The sequence below is a fragment of the Nilaparvata lugens genome, chromosome 4, assembly GCF_014356525.2.
Source record: "Nilaparvata lugens isolate BPH chromosome 4, ASM1435652v1, whole genome shotgun sequence".
NCBI lineage: Eukaryota > Metazoa > Arthropoda > Insecta > Hemiptera > Delphacidae > Nilaparvata > Nilaparvata lugens.
The window spans coordinates 72,564,840-72,583,155 of NC_052507.1; the positions used below are offsets into that span (position 1 = coordinate 72,564,840).

At 34.5% G+C, this 18,316-nt stretch overlaps 1 protein-coding gene across 4 annotated transcripts in view; it reads right to left on the bottom strand.

Annotated features, from left to right (window-relative positions):
• The window catches only part of LOC111055281 (alpha-1,6-mannosyl-glycoprotein 2-beta-N-acetylglucosaminyltransferase), a 299,287-nt gene that overhangs the window by 44,166 nt on the left and 236,805 nt on the right, over positions 1–18,316 (bottom strand). For 3 of the 4 annotated variants that reach the window (XR_005571119.1, XM_039426387.1, XM_039426385.1), the window contains exon 4: positions 1,906–1,960. The exons of the other annotated variant lie outside the window; for it this stretch is intronic. Coding sequence is in view for 2 of the 3 variants with exons in the window: in XM_039426387.1 (XP_039282321.1) it covers positions 1,906–1,952 (47 nt within the window). In the remaining variant the exon portion in view is untranslated. The remainder of the gene's footprint in view (positions 1–1,905; positions 1,961–18,316) is intronic. 4 annotated transcript variants of the gene reach the window in all.

Here is an 18,316-nt window from a genome sequence, read left to right on the forward strand (position 1 = left end):
TTTGGAGACATAATCATGCTTCTCATAATTATGTCGGGTTGTTTCTATGTGTTTTATGATCCAGAATTCGTATAAAAACCTATCATATAGCTCCATTTTCATAGTGTATTCGACTGATCCATGTTTAGGATTTTAGATCAATTATTGATTGATTGATTGAGTACTTATTTATGTAGATTCAATATATACTGGCTTATACAATTATACACATAGCTTACAATACAGCAAAATTATAAATGAATTCACATAATATAGACTAAGAAAATAATAATTGAACTGTATATGATATGAAAAAGCAATTTGTATTTAATAACTATAGATAATTATATTGTTATGCATCTACATAAATTGGCGGATATCAATGTCCATTCTTCGGAAAGAATTTTAAAAAGATCCTCCCACTAACTCTCTACTTATCAATAGAGATTATAATGAAGATAACATCCAAAACTAGATTTTATATTTTTTTATTTTTTTTAATGAATGATAGATTGTTCAATCATTATTCTCAAGAATAATTGTTTTTCAAGAAATTGTTTTATCATTACTAGATTGCTGTTGTTTAATTGACAATTTTCCCCCATGAGAGAAAATTTGTAATTGTGAACATGAAATGTTGCTTTGAAGTTTGGACTAATTTCTTGACGTAATTCTAAAACTTAAAAAAACCTTTCTTTGACGTAATTCTAAAACTTTACTTCTAAAGTTTTGAGTAAAAAGAGATGTAAACGCGAGATGTAATCAATAATATTATGTATTAAAAACACAAATTTAAATTGTCAACCACTTATTAAAATTTGTGTTTTAATTATGGAAAAGTACCACAACATCACTCACAACACAACTGTAATATTATGTACAATAATAAGCGTCCACGACAATTATATCATAATCAGAGAATATCTGCGTTGATCCTGAAGAAGCTGGAAGTATAGTGTAAGAAATTTCACGTTCAACCAGACATCCTACAATTCAACATGATGATGGAGAAAAAACGAAATAAAAGCTATTTGACCTAAGAATATTTTTAAAATGTCCAATCCACAAAGTAGTAGCATAGAGAAACAATAGCATAAGTAGATATACCATGGAAGAGGGCGTTTATGTCGCAACCTTTACTGTTATCTCAAGCCGATAGTTCATGTAATTCTTTCCCGTGAAGCTGTGTGACATTGGTAGTCTCTCATATTGTGCCGTTCAAACACTCTCACCCCAACAAAACAATAAAAATCGAAAATAATCAACAGGAATTGGCTTGGGATAACAGTAAAAGTTGCGACATAAACGCCCTATACCATGGGATATCTACTTATGCTATTGTTTCTCTATGGTAGTAGTCAAAAACACTCTACCACACTACGATAAGCGAAAATTGAATTAATGGAACACTACTTGACCAACAGAATCTATACATATCAAAATCTAGACCTATAGCATGTATGAAAATACAAATCTAGTTAGATATCAATGTATCAATGAAAAATCAGAGTCTAGTCCTGTGGTATCTATAGAAATCAAAGTCTGCTATCCTAAAGTAAACTATAACAGAAAAATAAAATATTGACATATGAATAAGTGATTTAATTCTCCAAACACTTCTAGCAATCGTGCAAAGTGTTTAATATTTGAAAACATGTATTTATCAAAACGATCTACAAAAAGCTTAGTACGAATAATTATAAAAATATCGCCACTCTACTAATCAAGATAAAATTTTAATCTTCAAAACGAACTACAAGAAGCTTCTATAAAAATTGAAAGTTGAATGCTAAATTCCACTAGAAAGTGATAAATTCAAATTCAAAACGATCTACAAGAAGCTTCTATACATTTTCAAAATTGAACGCTAAATTTCGCTAAATAAGCTAAGTGGATAATATTGAAAGCAAGCAATCAATGAATCACCTGCTGTTGCTTTCAGGCACTCTACTAGCGATCTGATAGCGCCTCATCGTAAGACCTTGAAAATGAACAAAAATATTCAATTGTGTTCGAAAAATTCTCATCTACTACAATTATTCATTAATAAATACAAACAGGAAAGTGATCTAGATTACTGATAAGCTGCTCATCAAATTTCTCTCCATCTTGTCAAGTATTTGAATCACGTATTTTTTCTAAAAAAAATTCTTCACGTAAAAAGAAAGGCAGAATGCATTATTTACGCCCAGATATGAGCCTAGCAAGCTAAGCCCACATTATGTGCCTAGTGTTCCAGCCATGTAGGAGCCGGTTGAAATTTATGTGCACAAGTATATTGATATTTAATCCGCAGACATATTTAAGCTATGTCTGGCAGTTTATATTGAATTCATGTATTCTAATTACCATGAATTCAAGTGCATTATTCCATGGATATAGAAATCAAGAATTGAAAATTATGCAGATTGAAATACTTCTGAATTGGGAGTATTCATATTTCTTAAATTTATCTACTAACGAATAAATGCTTATTGCCGAAATGATGAGACTATTAATAATTGAAGATGACTAATATAACTGAAGATTAGATGTAGAATACTCTTAATGCAGTAAGCTATTAGACTACTGAAGCCTATCACTGTGTGTTGAATGGGCTAGCTCACTACCTCCGTAAACAAAGCCGTAGTGCATTCGTGTGACGTCAGCACAGGTAGGGTTCCTACACCAATAAAAATTCGTTGATTTCAGCTGATCTATATCAGTTAGAGTTTCTATTGGTCTAGGAGAGCCCTACCTGTGCTGACGTCACACGAACGCACTACGGCTTTGTTTATACGAAGGTAGTGGCTAGCTCCGCTCATACAGCATTGTTTCTCGATTAGGCTTATAAATACAAGCACAACAGCTGTGCTTAGAAATTCAAGTTTGTTTTTTGGTCCTTCAAAAGTATTCCTTTAATTGTGTGAATATTTCCTATTTAGTGATAATGTGAGATATTTTTTCTATGACTGGTTTTGAAACATCTAAATTTAAAAATCTACATCGTGAAAATAATTAAGGACTGAAAATTTTGTGAAGTGAACAACTACAAGATTTAACCTATTTTGGACTATGTGTAACCTTGGGAGAGGAATAGCACAAGGTTACCTTATTTTTTCTCTCCCTATCAGTTTGATGATGTACTTATTGTATGAATCAATAAAGAATTCAAATTTAAATAGGCCTCATCCTCCTAGAATTCAGTAGCTTCTAGCATAAGGTGAAGATATTTAATTTAGATCATTTGTCTCTGCTTCTAGCCCCGAGGTGTGTAATCCCAACATTTATTGAATTTAAGCGGAACCAACCAGAGCTAGAATATTAATAAAAACAATATAAAACTTGTAGTACCCTTTTTGACCGAACGAAGTGAGGTCTAAGATTCAAGTCGACGGTTTGGCATTTCTCTTAATGTTTAAATGTTTTTATGTTGCGCATTTACGGAGAACCGCGGTAATAGATTTTCATGAACTTTGACAGGTATGTTCCTTTTTAAATTGCGCGTCGACGTATATACAAGGTTTTTGGAAATTTTGCATTTCAAGGATAATATAAAAGGAAGAAGGAGCCTCCTTCATACGCCAAAATAAGAGTAAAAATCAGACTATAGAATTATTCATCATAAATCAGCTGGCTTCTCCACACATCTGTGTAATCACTTGTCAGCTGATTTATGATGAATAATTCTATAGTCTGATTCTTACTCTAATATTGGCATATGAAGGAGGCTCCTTTTTCCTTTTATATTATCCTTGAAATGCAAAATTTCCAAAAACCTTGTATATACGTCGACGCGCAATTTAAAAAGGAACATACTTGTCAAATTTCATGAAAATCTATTACCGCGTTTCGCCGTAAATGCGCAACATATAAACATTTAAACATTAAGAGAAATGCCAAACCGTCGACTTGCATCTTAGACCTCACTTCGTTCGGTCAATGAGGTGAAATCATTATAACGTAACAAAACCAATACTTTTCCAGCATTTTGCTTTTCAGTGATAAATTCCTATATCTCCATGCTAACGATTCAACATTTCGATTATACGTTGTCTTTTACAAGGTCTGTCAACCAATGAACAACCATGTCAGGCTCTTTGAAAAGTGTGAAAATGAAATTATGAATGAGTTGGGAATTTTGCATTCCAAGGATAATATAAAAGGAAAAAGGAGCCTCCTTCATACGTCAATATTAGAGTAAAAATCAGACTATAGAATTATTCATCATAAATCAGTTGACAAGTGATCACACAGAGGTGTGGAGAAGCCAGTCTATTGCTGTATTCCCATAAGGTCTATAGTTTCAATCAGGTACTTGTGGATATGAATACTGCGTTAGGTCTACTGTTCACAGAACTACTAGTATTAAAACATTTCAAAATCTTTAAAACATTACAAGCTTTATATTGTCTTTATTAATTTGAATAAAGTAGTCCATATGAGTAAAATTATTCTATCTCAGAAGTGTGCTAATACTTTGGAGCATTACGAATACTCGATAGATTCAACAATAATTTGAAAAGTCCAATGAGGACTCATTTAAAACTTATTGAAAACCAACAAAACTAGGCCCAAAGACGTCCCAATATCTAGAGGGTGCTATTACGGAACGATCAAAGAAGATAATTGAACGCACAAGGAAGTTGATCTAACTGAAAATCATTCTCCCAGTTGTATTGTAGGTGAATACTCGTATATTCATTCCCAGTGTACATTTGTCAAGTTTGTAAGTGCTAGATTGAACAAGAATTTGAAAAGACCAATGAGGACTTATTTAAAATTTATTGAAAACCAACAAAACTAGGCCCAAAGACGTCCCAATATCTAGCACTATTACGTAGCGATCAAAGAAGATTATTGAACGCACAAGAAAGTTAATCTAACTGAAAATCATTCTCCCAGTTGTATTGTAGGTGAGTACTCGTATATTCATTCCCAGTGTACATTCGTCAAGTTTGTAAGTGCTAGATTGAACAAGAATTTGAAAAGACCAATGAGGACTTGTTTAAAATTTTCTGAAAACCAACAAAACTAAGCCCAAAGACGTCCCAATATCTAGCGCTATTACGTAGCGATCAAAGAAGATTATTGAACGCACAAGAAAGTTAATCTAACTGAAAATCACTCTCCCAGTTGTATTGTAGGTGAATACTCGTATATTCATTCCCAGTGTACATTCGTCAAGTTTGTAAGTGCTAGATTCAACAAGAATTTGAAAAGACCAATGAGGACTTATTTCAAACTTGTTGAAAACCAACAAAACTAGGCCCAAAGACGTCCCAATATCTAGCGCTATTACGTAGCAATCAAAGAAGATTATTGAACGCACAAGAAAGTTAATCTAACTGGAAATCATTCTCCCAGTTGTATTGTAGGTGAAAACTCGTATATTCATTCCCAGTGTACATTCGTCAAGTTTGTAAGTGCTAGTCTGATCCGAACATAAGACGATCAAACACAAACGTTTTCGCTCACCGCTGCTCACCCAGAGAGAGACTACAATATACGGCGAATTTGGCTTTCCCAAATTGTAACACCGCCGAGAGCTCAAGCTCACATGATCACAACAATGCTCTGTGATCCGGAGTGTTTCGGCTTCTATTCCTTTCCAGTAACAAGCTCTTTGAGTGCACCTAGGTGCCTTGCCATGCTACTTCCATTCTGACTACACACAGACTTTGGAGACCTCTCAGACACACACACATGTGCCAAGCAGCTCCCAAACGCAAACTTCAATCAATTTCGTATGCAGGCCTGGATCGCTCAACTCTACTGAGTTTCACTGAGAACTGTCACTATTGGTTGCAAATGTGAAGCATTGAAGCTATTCATTAGGAATACTGACAGACTAAAAGATCGCTTAACTCTACTGAGTTTCACTGAGAACTGTCAGTATTGTTTGCAACTGCAAAGCATTGAAGCTATTCATGAGGAACGCTGACAGGCTAAAGTGAATCCCACGATAGGTTCCTCCCAAGAATAGTAGAATATAGCTATATACTATCCTTGGGTTCCTCCTAGGTTGATGGTATATAGGTGGTATACGATATATATACAACAGTTCCTGTAGTTTTGCTCGTGGAATGCGATTAACGGCTGCACGCACAGCTCAGCTGAGTGTTTGCGAATTGTTGTCGACAAACAAAAGGGAGTTGTGATTTTGTCCTACTCTCCTGATGGATTTTGTAGTGAAGAACATGTTGTACGTAGTGGAGAAGAGATAGAGTGAGTGCTTCGACCTAATTTCGACAATATTCAAGATTTTGTGTAGATGAAGAAATTTTGCTTTGAATAAACTAGAAAATTGGAACAAACTATTTTTCATTAGAATTGATGAACAATACTAGAAATGATTTTGAAAAGGAAGTGGACATACCAAATTTAGGTAATGCTTATTCTGAGAAAATTGAGTCTGAAATGATTAAATTTTCTTCGGACAAAATTATTGAAATATTTCTAATCAATACAGATCACAGATCTAACCTCTAATTTGTTTCGTTAGTCTTTGTCAATACATACCGGTAACTTTAATAATACCCTTTCTAGTAGCTTCAATTTGACGACAATAACTTGAAGCCTAGTTTGAGTTTTAAAACACTTCAACTTTTGGATAGATAAATTGGGGAACGTCAATTTGAGAACGACTATCAAGCTGGAAAATATGTTTTAGTAATTTCAAGAAAGTTAAAGATCAATAAAGTAAGTGATATTGAAAATATTGTATTGTTAAGCAATGAAACAAATTGGAATACTAAAGTCCCAGTTTCGTACAGAAAATGTAGTTAGCAAAACAAAATGGCCCCTGCTCGAATACTGCTGGTCTGTGATTGGTTCAATTTGGTGACGACCACATCGGCATCTACCAATGACAAGAAAGGGGAGTTACATAGAGTCCGCCTACTTTTAGAATGGTTGATTCACAATTATACAAAATTAGAGCTAGCTTGGAATGAAATTTTGAATTAATTGAACTTGGTTAAATAAGATGCTAATTCAAATTATGATATGCAAACTATGGTGAAAAATATTTATATTTGGAATTGAATAATCAAATTAACAAGGTCTATTTGAGATTGGAAATCAGAGTTGACCCAATGAGAAGGAAGCAAATAAATAAAATATATTTAACATCCAGAAGGATAAGGATAGCAAAAGGATATTTAATATGAATAGGATATATACAGCCACTAAAAATAGTTTCAATCCAGCAACTAATGTTTGCAATAACGGAATTACCGACCACTGCACTATTGAATTATATCTTAACCTATGTACAAATAGACTAAATCAGTCATTATCTCAGGCTAGGAATAACAAGAAAATTAGGAAGATTGATTATCAAGCGCTTTCCATCAGGCTACAAGAGGTTGACTGGACTAGCGTTTATAATCAATCACAGGTAGACCTTGCTTTCAATCAGTTTATCGAAATTTTTAAGGATTGTATCAATGCTGTTAGCTCTGATAAACTCATAAAGGCGCGGAAATTAAACGAACACAAACCGTGGCTGACCTCCAATTTACTAAGTCGAGTTGAAATAAAAAATAAACTGTATAAAAAAACAACCACATAATATCAGAATAAATAATCACTACAAACAATACAGAGATAAATTAAAAGCTGATATAGACGATTCCAAAAGTAAATATTTTCAGGATACATTTAACAATTTGGGAGGTAACTCTAAAGATAGCTGGAAATTGTTAAATTCATTAATCGGGGAAAATAAAAGCGACGAGAAAATAAAGCAAATTGTCAATAATAATAATGGGGAAGCGATCGAGGACGAGATTGGAATTGCCGATGAACTCAATAAACACTTTGCTCTAGTATCATCCACAAGAAATGCTTTAGATGGGGAGGGCCCTCTGGAACCAAGAAATTCAGAATTAGTAGACAAGCTATTTCCTCAACAAGTAAAATATCCAGGTTCGATGGTCTTTTTTCCTATTACAGTCTCAGAGGTCAAAGCAACAGCCATGTCAATGAAATAAAGAAAAGCTCCTGGATTTGACAATATTAGAGCTGAGTTGTTGAAGAGTATGATAGAACACCTGGCTGACGTACTGAGTATTCATATAATCTAAGTCTGAGTTCTGGTATTTACCCTACACAACTAAAAACTGCAATAATCATACCATTATTCAAATCAGGAGATAGAAAAAACCCCAACAACTATAGACCCATTGCACTTTTGTCAGTTTTTGCCTAATTATTGGAAAGGCTGGTACGAGTTAGACTAGTTAGTTTCTTATCAAAGAATAAATTTTTCAGTAAAAATCAATTCGGTTTTCAGAAAGGACGTAACACTGAAGATGCTATGCTCAAACTAACGTCAGAAATATACAATGGTGTGAATAATAGTAAAAAATATGCAAGTTTATTTATTGATATAAGGAAGGCATATGACACAGTAGAACATAAAATTCTAATAAATAAAATGAATAACGCCGGCATAAGGGGAGTATGTAACAAATGGTTTGCAAGTTTCCTTGCGGACAGATCGCAGCAAGTGAGAGTAGGTGACGCATTAAGCTCCAAGAGATACTCATCCTGTGGCGTTCCGCAGGGATCAGGATTATCAGCCGAATTATTCCTGATCTATATAAATGATTTGTGCGAAGGAAACCTTATTGGATCGCTGACAGCATTTGCTGATGACACAGCTCTGAGCTACTGCGCTGAAACTAAGACTCAGCTGACCCAAATGATTACAAGCGATGTACGCCATTTGAACCTGTGGTTTCAAATTAACTCCCTCGAGATCAACGCTAAAAAGTCAAAAATTATCGTCTTCCAACTAAAATCTAAAGCAGAAAACACACAACCTCTAGCTATTCCCCCTCATACCGATAAGTGCAAAAATCTTGACATAGACTGCAACTGTGACAGAATTGAGGAGTCTGAGTCTGTAAAATACTTAGGCGTAATAATCGATTCCAAGCTCAGCTGGGCACACCACATACAAAAATTGAGAGAAGAGTTAAGGGTGACATGTAGAAAATTATATTTCATCCGCAAACTCTGCCCTAAGCACTTGCTGAGAACGCTATATTTTGCACTTGTCGAGAGCAGGCTGCAATACGGAATAACGGTTTGGGGAGGTGCATACTTTTCTGTTTTAAAACCAATCTTAACTGGGCAAAAATACATAATTCGCACTATAGCAAACAAACCTCGCTTAACAAGTTCACTGCCGCTGTTCAGGGAATGGGGCCTTTTGCCTTTGAGATACCTGTACTTCTATAAAGTATTACTAACTTTTTACAATAGGAGTGGACACCTTGTCAATCCACGGCGGGAAACTTGTGGACTCCGTTCAGCGGGAAGTCTACTTCCCCCAAAACCAAACAAAGAATGCTTTCGTAGATTTTATTCCTATGTAGCCCCTAAAATATTCAACAACATACCAATCGTGGCAAGAAAGCAAACATGCTATCTAAAACTCAAAAAAGAAATTAAAAAATGGCTGTTAACAATGGATGAGATCGAAGACCTATTTAAAAAAAATAGTTAAATTCACAAGCTAAGATTGCACCCATAAGCCACAATACACAAACAGAATTATAATTAAATAATAAAAGCTTGAAAGGTACGGAACGAGCTATTTTCTTTTCTTTCTTTCTCACGCTTGCTTTTGTTTTTGACAATAACTGGCAGAGCCGCTTTTCATCATTCATCTCTCTCTTTTCATTTTCAACATAGATTAATGTTCATTGTCATAACCTCATTCTTCATATTCTCTTGAAAAAAAAACTTTCAGTTTTACACTACAATATTCTACTAGACATAAGGTAGCACTGTCTCCATCATTCACTTTCATTTTTTATTCAAATATTAATAACTTTTGTAAAAATTCCGACTGTAAGCTCTTTTGTTAGAATATTTACATTTCATGGTTTAAGTTAATTTATTTTTAATTGATTGCATCAAATAAATTATACAAATGGACTTTGATGGCAACTCCCAGAATAGAATTTTTCTCGGGAGTGTCTTCTCAATAGAATAATTATTTCTTGTAGTAATGTTGTGTTTGTAATGAATGCTTATTGAGAAATAAAATTATTATTATATAGCTATTTATAATTTATAATATATTTAATATCTTTCCTTCTCTGTGGTACGTTTGTACGTCGTATGATTCAAGGTACGTTGAAGAGTCTGTTCTGTCTGCGTCATAGATGATCAGAAATACTCAATGGTTAGATTCATAATGAAATTCATTGGTTGAATTCATCATTGCAAGCTGCAGAGCTAACACATTTTTCAAAAGCAAAATGGCTGTGGATCAAATGAAAAGTATGATAATTTTATAATCACACAGTATTATTTACTAATTCATTCATTGAACACAAGTCATAAATTTATCGGTAATGAAAAACAGGCTCAAGTTAGCAACTTTTCTCAAATTTCAATTATTTTTTTGTCCGAAGTAAGGTCATAGATAAGCAATAGCGTAAGTTTATGCTATTGTTTCTCTATGGTAAGGTTATATCAACTCCAGAAATTTATCACTTAAATTCCTAGTTGGAAAATCTTTACTTGAGAATCCATCTCTGTCATCTAATTAAGCACAGCCATCTTTATTTCTGTAAACGCTTTGAAAAATAAATTGAAGATATTAGTTTTTGAACTCGATCATCAAAAACAACTTTGATCCCCTGAGGTCAAACTTTGATTCTTGATTCTGAGGTCAACTTATTGAAGGGAGATGAAAAAGAAACTCCAATCCAACTTTGCAAGACATAGAAAAGCTTTGCAACCCATACATCTGTATCAATTTCCCAAGGTATAAGCTGAGACTTCAGCTTGCATAACAGGAAACTTTATGTACGTCGAGAAGAAATTGAAGTTTTGACGGTTGCTGACCTGATTGCGGGGCAGGGGGGTTTCAAGGGAGGTTAATATCCAGGGGGAAAAGGCCAACTCTCATCCGGAGGCCATCGGGGGAATCACGGATTTGATATCAGCCAAAAGCTTCAACTACTCAATCCATCGATCAGTGTCACTCCCATCCCCTCTTTCTTTTTTTGCTGGTTTCTTATTGGCCCCTTCACACAGAACGACTCGTCCCAATTTTTATTCTCCATTGATTCTTATTGGTCACCACACACAGAGCGACTTGCACCAATTTTCATTTTCCTTGAGTCTCATTGGACGCCACTCACATATCGAATCGCCCCAGTTTTTACTCCCCATTGATTTTTATCATCCCTCACACACAGAGCGAATTGTCCCAATTTTTATTCTCCTTGGGATTGATTGGCGCCTTCACACAGAAAGACTCGTCTTAGTTTATCTTGTACGTCACTCTTTATTGGTCCCTATACACAAAGCTTTTCACGGAAACTATCTAATTTTCCATTGCTTCTGATTGGCCTCAAAACACAGTGTAACTGATCAAAATTTTTATTGTAAATTGGATCTTGTACACCCCTACATAGAGCAGATTGGCCTGATTTCATTCTCCATAGTTTCTTGTTGGTCCCTACACACACAGCTTTTCACTAATAGTCCAGTCAACGAAAGATGATTATAGAGGGAAAAGTTTGGAACACAATTTTCAACTCCACAGCTCTCTTAAGGATAGTTAGAGGATTAACATATCAAAATTCAAAAGTCCTCACCCCTACCTCCTGTGCTAAAGGGGTGGGGGTGGTTTGAAAGTACCATTTTTTCATTTTTCGCATATATCTCGGAAACTATGCATCTTATGAACATTTGTATTTCATGCAAAATTAAAACTCACAAAATTAACAACAAGTTTTGTCCTTTACATTTTTCCCATATCTCTCATAGTTTCTGAGATATCCGCTCTTGAAGATGAGACATTTTTCGAAAAAACACTTCTGCATCCAATTTTTTCATCTTTTCGGCCAATGTGCTAATTACGAGATTGTAGAGCATTAAATTATCTTTCATTTCATGTATAATTCAACTATTTCACCCATTCCCATTCGACTTTTGCAGAAGTTTTAATTTTGAGTGTCAAATCTCAAGATTTGCAACAAGTGACTTTTTTCGAATATCACACTATTCTGTCATCATAAATTGGCATTGTGCTTCAGTATGAACATTTATATTGAGTACCTTTTGAAACATCTGCGGAACTAAACACAGGGGGTGTTTCAAAACTTCCTACCAAACTAAGACACTCAAAACTAAAACTGCTGCAACAGTCGTATGGGAATACGTGAAATAATCGAATTATACATAAAATGAAAGATTATTTAATGCTCCACAATCTCGTAATTAGCACTTTTTGTTTCATCAATTGTTGAAATGTTATAAGACTTGAAAGAGCTAAAAATGGAAGAAAAACTGGTTTTTCGAAAATGCATCACTTTAGAACATAAATATCTCGAACAGTATCGGATTTATCGAAAATCTCTACGAAACAAAACTTGTAGGAGATTCATTAAGCTTCATTTTCATGTTGTTGATTATGTCAATAGAACACATTGTTTCCAAAAGCATGTAAGTAATAAGTGAAAAATGCAACTTTCAAACCACCCTTCAGCACATGATGTAGGGGTGGGGATTTTTTATATGCTCACCTCCAAACTAGTCACAACAAAGCTGCAAAGTCGAAAAATCATTGTCAACTGATCTATTGTTGCTCAACAGAAAATTTCACTCTCAACACTAAAACTACTGCAACAGTCGTAGGGAAATGCGTAAAATAGTGAAAATATACATCAAATTGGAGATAATTTGATGCTCTATCAGCTCATAATCAGCACGGATTATTTTCATCAATCGTTCAAAAATTATAAGGCCGAAAAGATGAAAAAATTGGAGGCAGAAGTGTTTTTTCAAAAAATGTATCATCTTCAAGAGTGAATATCTCAGAAACTATGAGAGATATGGGAAAAATGTAGAGGACAAAATTGTTGGTAATTTTGTAAGCTTTAATTTTGCACGAAATACAAATGTTCATAAGATGCATAGTTTCCAAGATATTTGCGAAAAATGAAAAAAATTGTTGGTAATTTTGTAAGCTTTAATTTTGCACAAAATACAAATGTTCATAAGATGCATAGTTTCCAAGATATTTGCGAAAAATGAAAAAATGGTACTTTCATAACACCCCCACCCCCTTAGCACAAGGGGTAGGGGTGAGGTCTTTTGATATGTTAATCCTCTTACTATCTATCCTTGAAAGAGCAGTGGAGTTGAAAATTGTGTTCCAAACTTTTCCATCTATACCTTTATTTGAGCATTGGTTGCTTGGACTATAAGACTAACATATTTTTCATTTTACTCCTTTGTACAGAACAACTGTTTTTATCTGAAATAGCTTCTCATATACCCCAAGAACAGCTTGCTTTAATTTCTATTTTCCATGGTTTTCCTTAATCAACTACACAAAGAGCTACTCACAATATCTATCTCATTTTCCGTTGATACTTATATGGTCTACAACACACAGAGCCACTATTCTACCTCTTATACACCCTGACAATGAGCGACTCACTCCAATCTGTATTTTCCATTACTGATGTGGCCCGCACACAGACCATTTCATCTCAACTATCGCATTTTTCATTTGGTTTTATTAGCTTCCACATACAGAGAACCACTGATCACTATTTTCATTTGACATTGCTTTTTACACTCTCCTAAACACTGAGCGACATGTCCCAATTTTCATCTCCATAGTTTCTTATTGGCCATCCCACACAGAGCAACCGACATCAACTATTTTATTTTCCATTGCTTCTTATTGGTCTGTAGACATAGACCTCAGATTTCCCCAGATGACCGGAAATGAATCAACCCGACAACGTATTAAGGGATTCACCAATCCGGTCCTAACTTTGCTCTCCAAGGCGGATCAATCCATTTGCAGAGGGAACGGAAATGCTATTTCAATATTGCCTCCAACTTGGCTTTTACCAGTTATTAGAACTGGTACAAAAAGTACAGAGAAACAGAAAGGCACAAAAGTACAGAAGGGGGATCGGAAGTAGGTACAGTCGCATAGAAAAGTTGCATGATGCTTCGAAATGTTAAGTTACAACCTAGATGTAACTTATTTGAAATACATCTATTGAAATAAGTTATTATTTGAAAAATATATATTGTAACTTTTGAATGAAATTCAACAGGGACTAAGACTTGGACTATCAGGTTTGTCATTAAATAAAGTGCTATCTTAAGGTGTGTACAGATATACGCGCCGCGAACATGAGCAATTCACTTTTAATCAGCTGACTATATCTGTATTTTTACAAAAACGGTAAGATACAGTTATAAAAAGCTTGGCATCAGCTGATTAACAGTGAATTGCTCATGTTCGCGGCGCGTAAATCTGTATGCATCTTAACATAAGCAATGCAACGAACAAATGAACAAATCGGACAACAGTGGGACGTAAAACGAATGTAAAACCAGGTCTCATTTTTATCGGAGATCTAATTATCCAGTTTAACTTATAGTTACTATAATATAATAAGAGAAAGAAGTGGCTTATACGCGTACGGTAATTCTTCACTTACCGAGGATGGTTATAGGCCTATTTTAAATTCTTAAAGATTTCAGTAGGTCAAGTTTTCAGTTTGCCATGTTTTCAATTAGACCCTTGCGGAGCACGGGTTACCTACTAGTGGAGAATAATAATTCCTGATGAAATGCTCACTTCAAATTTTTTTCAATAATGTAGTTCACAATCATGTTGAAAATTCAATCAACCAAGAGAAAATACGACCAAAACTCCACGAATATTAAAATGTGATGTAGAATCGAATCAAATTTTTTGTTTACATCACAATATAGGAAAAGAACAGACTGAGCATGATAACAAAGGAAGTAGTCAATATTCAAGGGAATATTGTAATCTATTGAACACTGTTTCTCTCGTCCGTTAAAAGTAATAAATATCAGCTTCTACATTTTTCTCTAAAACCGGCATCAAAGAGTATATTGATCGTATTTCCAGTTGTTGGATGATTTAGCTAGAGGGAGGGAGGACTCCACTCTCAAACAGCAAATAACAGACGAGATATGTTCTCAACATAGTCCAACAAACTCTACAGATATATAAATAGAGCAACAGTTATTCCTTTGTGTATAGACCGAAACTCATCTTTAGTTTCTCACCATTTATAACCATCATCTCTGGAGATTTACTACTTCCATTTGTCTCTCTCCTCCTCACTCTTTACTTCTCTCTCTCTAACCTTATCACTCTCTGTCGCTCTCTCTCTCTCTCTCCTCTCTCTCTCTCCTCTCTCTCTCTCTCCTCTCTCTCTCTCTCTCTCTCTCTCTCTCTCTCTCTCTCTCTCTCTCTCAGGCGACAACCCATTTCTCTCCAGCAAGCGATATCACGTGCATGGTGTACACACATTTGCCCCTTCAATAGTTCGCATAGGCTACCCGCAGCACAATTAATCTTGCGTGCAGGATATAATACACTACTGCACCTTATAAAGAACTCTTCAGTTACTCCAACAATGCAAGATATAAGGTTCATAGCTGAGTTCTTTGCAGAGAACTACCAGTAAATTGATGTTTTGTAAGAGTTTCCTTGCTGAATTCGCCCTTGATACAGTAAGCAGAACTGAAATTGTCCTGGGGTAAAGATACAGTATCAAGAAAGTGATAAATCTTAGGGAAGTGGTTTGTTGGATCAAATAATGAAACAAGTACCCAATCATTCAGATTATATATTTGATAGGTACTGGTTACTCCAGTTGAACGAGCGATAGCGTAAGGGCCAGAGCTTCCTGGTGGTCTTGAGCTCGCCCAAAAGTGTTTGTTCATTTTTTTAAATTGTCACCCCTCTCACTATCAATGTTCAATGTTGGGAATCACATAGCATTTCAAATATTTATTTATTTATTTTTGAAGACAATTTTTACGAGTATTTCAAGCCCAGGTGATAATGAGGAGATTTATGACAATACCGCACAAACGCTTTCGTTTTTGTGATGATACATAAATTAATGAATGAGAAATAGAAATTAAAAAGAGAAGAAATGGTTAGGGCCGGTTACACAAAAGCCTATCACATTTTTACCGTGTTTAAATTCCACGAGAACCAATCAGAGAAGCCTTCTTTTCAAAATTTCATTTTCCAATTGGTTCTCGTGACATTAAATCACAATTGAAATTCAACAATATTCTGTGCAGCCGGACCTCAGTGTGTTATAGACTGTTGTCTATGTTTTCTACATAGTCTACGTATTTCAGGTGGATCAGGGGTGGTGTGGGTGGCTGGACCTAGCACATGGTTCATAGGCCAGTTTTTCTTTATTTTTTCTTTTTCTCAAAACAATTCAATATTTATTATTTCTCTTTCTTCCTCTTTTTCTACTTCTACTTCTTCTTTTGTAACATTGTATTATTTTTCAGTTTTTATTCTTTAATTTCTATTCATATCTTAATTTTAATTTAGGTTTTGTTATTATTATTTTTTTCTCCATTGATTATTTTTTGTATTTTAATAATATTTATTTACCTTGTTTGTAATATTGTATAAATATTTTTTTTCTGAATTTGATTAGTTTAATCTAGTAATCATTTAGCGTTGTATTGGAGGGTTGACTGTAAGAGAGGGCCGGCTGCGCCCTAACTCCGCCCTCCTAGGTAGAAATAAAGGCAGCTACTCTATTCTATTCTATTTCCATTATTATGAATGTAAAATTATTCATTTCTATGAGCCATTCAAAGATTTGAAATTGATCATACGGTTTTCTAGAAGCTTTTGATATCATAGCGATATGGGATAAATTTTGTAGGAAATGGATAAGAAGATAAAAGAAAGACAATAATAAAAGTAATTCATTTTTCATGGATTGATGAAATGTCTTTCATAAAAAATCAGCATTCATTTTTATTGAGGGTACAGAAAAAAGAGAACAGAATAACAAGAGTCGATTGGATGAAATTTCTCTAGAAGTTGCACAGAATAATAGTATACAAAAATAGAGACGAGGATAGAAAAAGATATGTAGATTGTTCATATAGTAAAAATCATGCAAGAAGTGATTCGATCAATAAATCCACCACTAGGAGTATGTTTGCACGGTAAACATACATTTGTTTTCTCAGACAAAAATCAATGTTATTGCGGGGCATATGACGAACCCATTTCTCAAAGTGCTTTTTTATTAAAATGAGAGTGCTTCTGGATGAGAGTAAGTGAGTGAGTGAGTGAGTGATATGTGTGCAAAAGAAAGGTTTCAAGTTTTTCGATCAATCCATCAACCGCATGCAGATGGAAGAAATCGTTGATTTGAAATCAATTTCGATCACAAACGGCCGAGCAGGGAAAATATTTGCACTGAGAGCTGAGCTATTCGAAATGCAAGAAGAAGGAAGGGGGGTTGGAAGTGGAATTGAAATGAAATTGGCTGGAGAAAATCGTCTGAGAATCGGAAAATCGGTGAGCGTGAAGAAAAGCGTTCGTTGCTGGGTCTTGGAATAGCTAGGGCACCAACTGTTGTGTCTAAATACGTTGCAGGTGTTCTCTCAACTAAACAGGCTGGTGAACAATGTTTATTCGACTGCCAGCAATTCTGATTTTGACACCTAACCTATAGTGAAATCCACGATATAATGGCAGTGGAGAAAGATAGGATAACAACGTTGCCGATCTTCTGTCTTGTCAATGATTTCTATAGACGGTATGGCTGATACGGGTTTATTGATGTTATATTACCGGTTCATTCTTCTTTAAAATAATCAATTATATTTCATTAGCAATAAATTCTATTTTTCAATAATTTCAAAATCAATTTTCATAATCAAGTGGAATATTTTGTTCATTAATTATTAATTCTACATTGTTGAAAGACTATCTGGCAACTGGCAACAGAGCAAAGCGAGAAAGAGATAGCGCTATCAGCTTTATTTTATTAGCAATAAATTATATTTTTTCAATAATTTCAAAATGAATTTTCATAATCAAGATGGAATATTGATTATATATATTGTATACAATATGTATATTTCTTAATTGATTATTAATTCTACATTATTAAAAGACTATCTGGCAACAGAGCAAAGCGAGAAAGAGATAGCGCTATACGCTTTGTTGAATGATAGACAAGAATAGCAATACCATTGCTTATCGAACACTGCCATTATAACTTGGACCTCACTATAGCAAATCGCTAGATTCCATTTCTATTGCTTTTAAGTGATGTATTGATTGCACTTTTTTTTATCTTTCTTCTTTGTCATGAGTTGAGTGGTTGGAGTCTGGTTTCCAGAACACTTATCACATTTAATGAACTATTGAACCTACATATTTGATATTGATGTAATAAGTGAAACACAATGAAATTATCAAGTACCCTATATTTTATTATAATAAATTACTGAGTAGCATTACTAGTGATACATTACT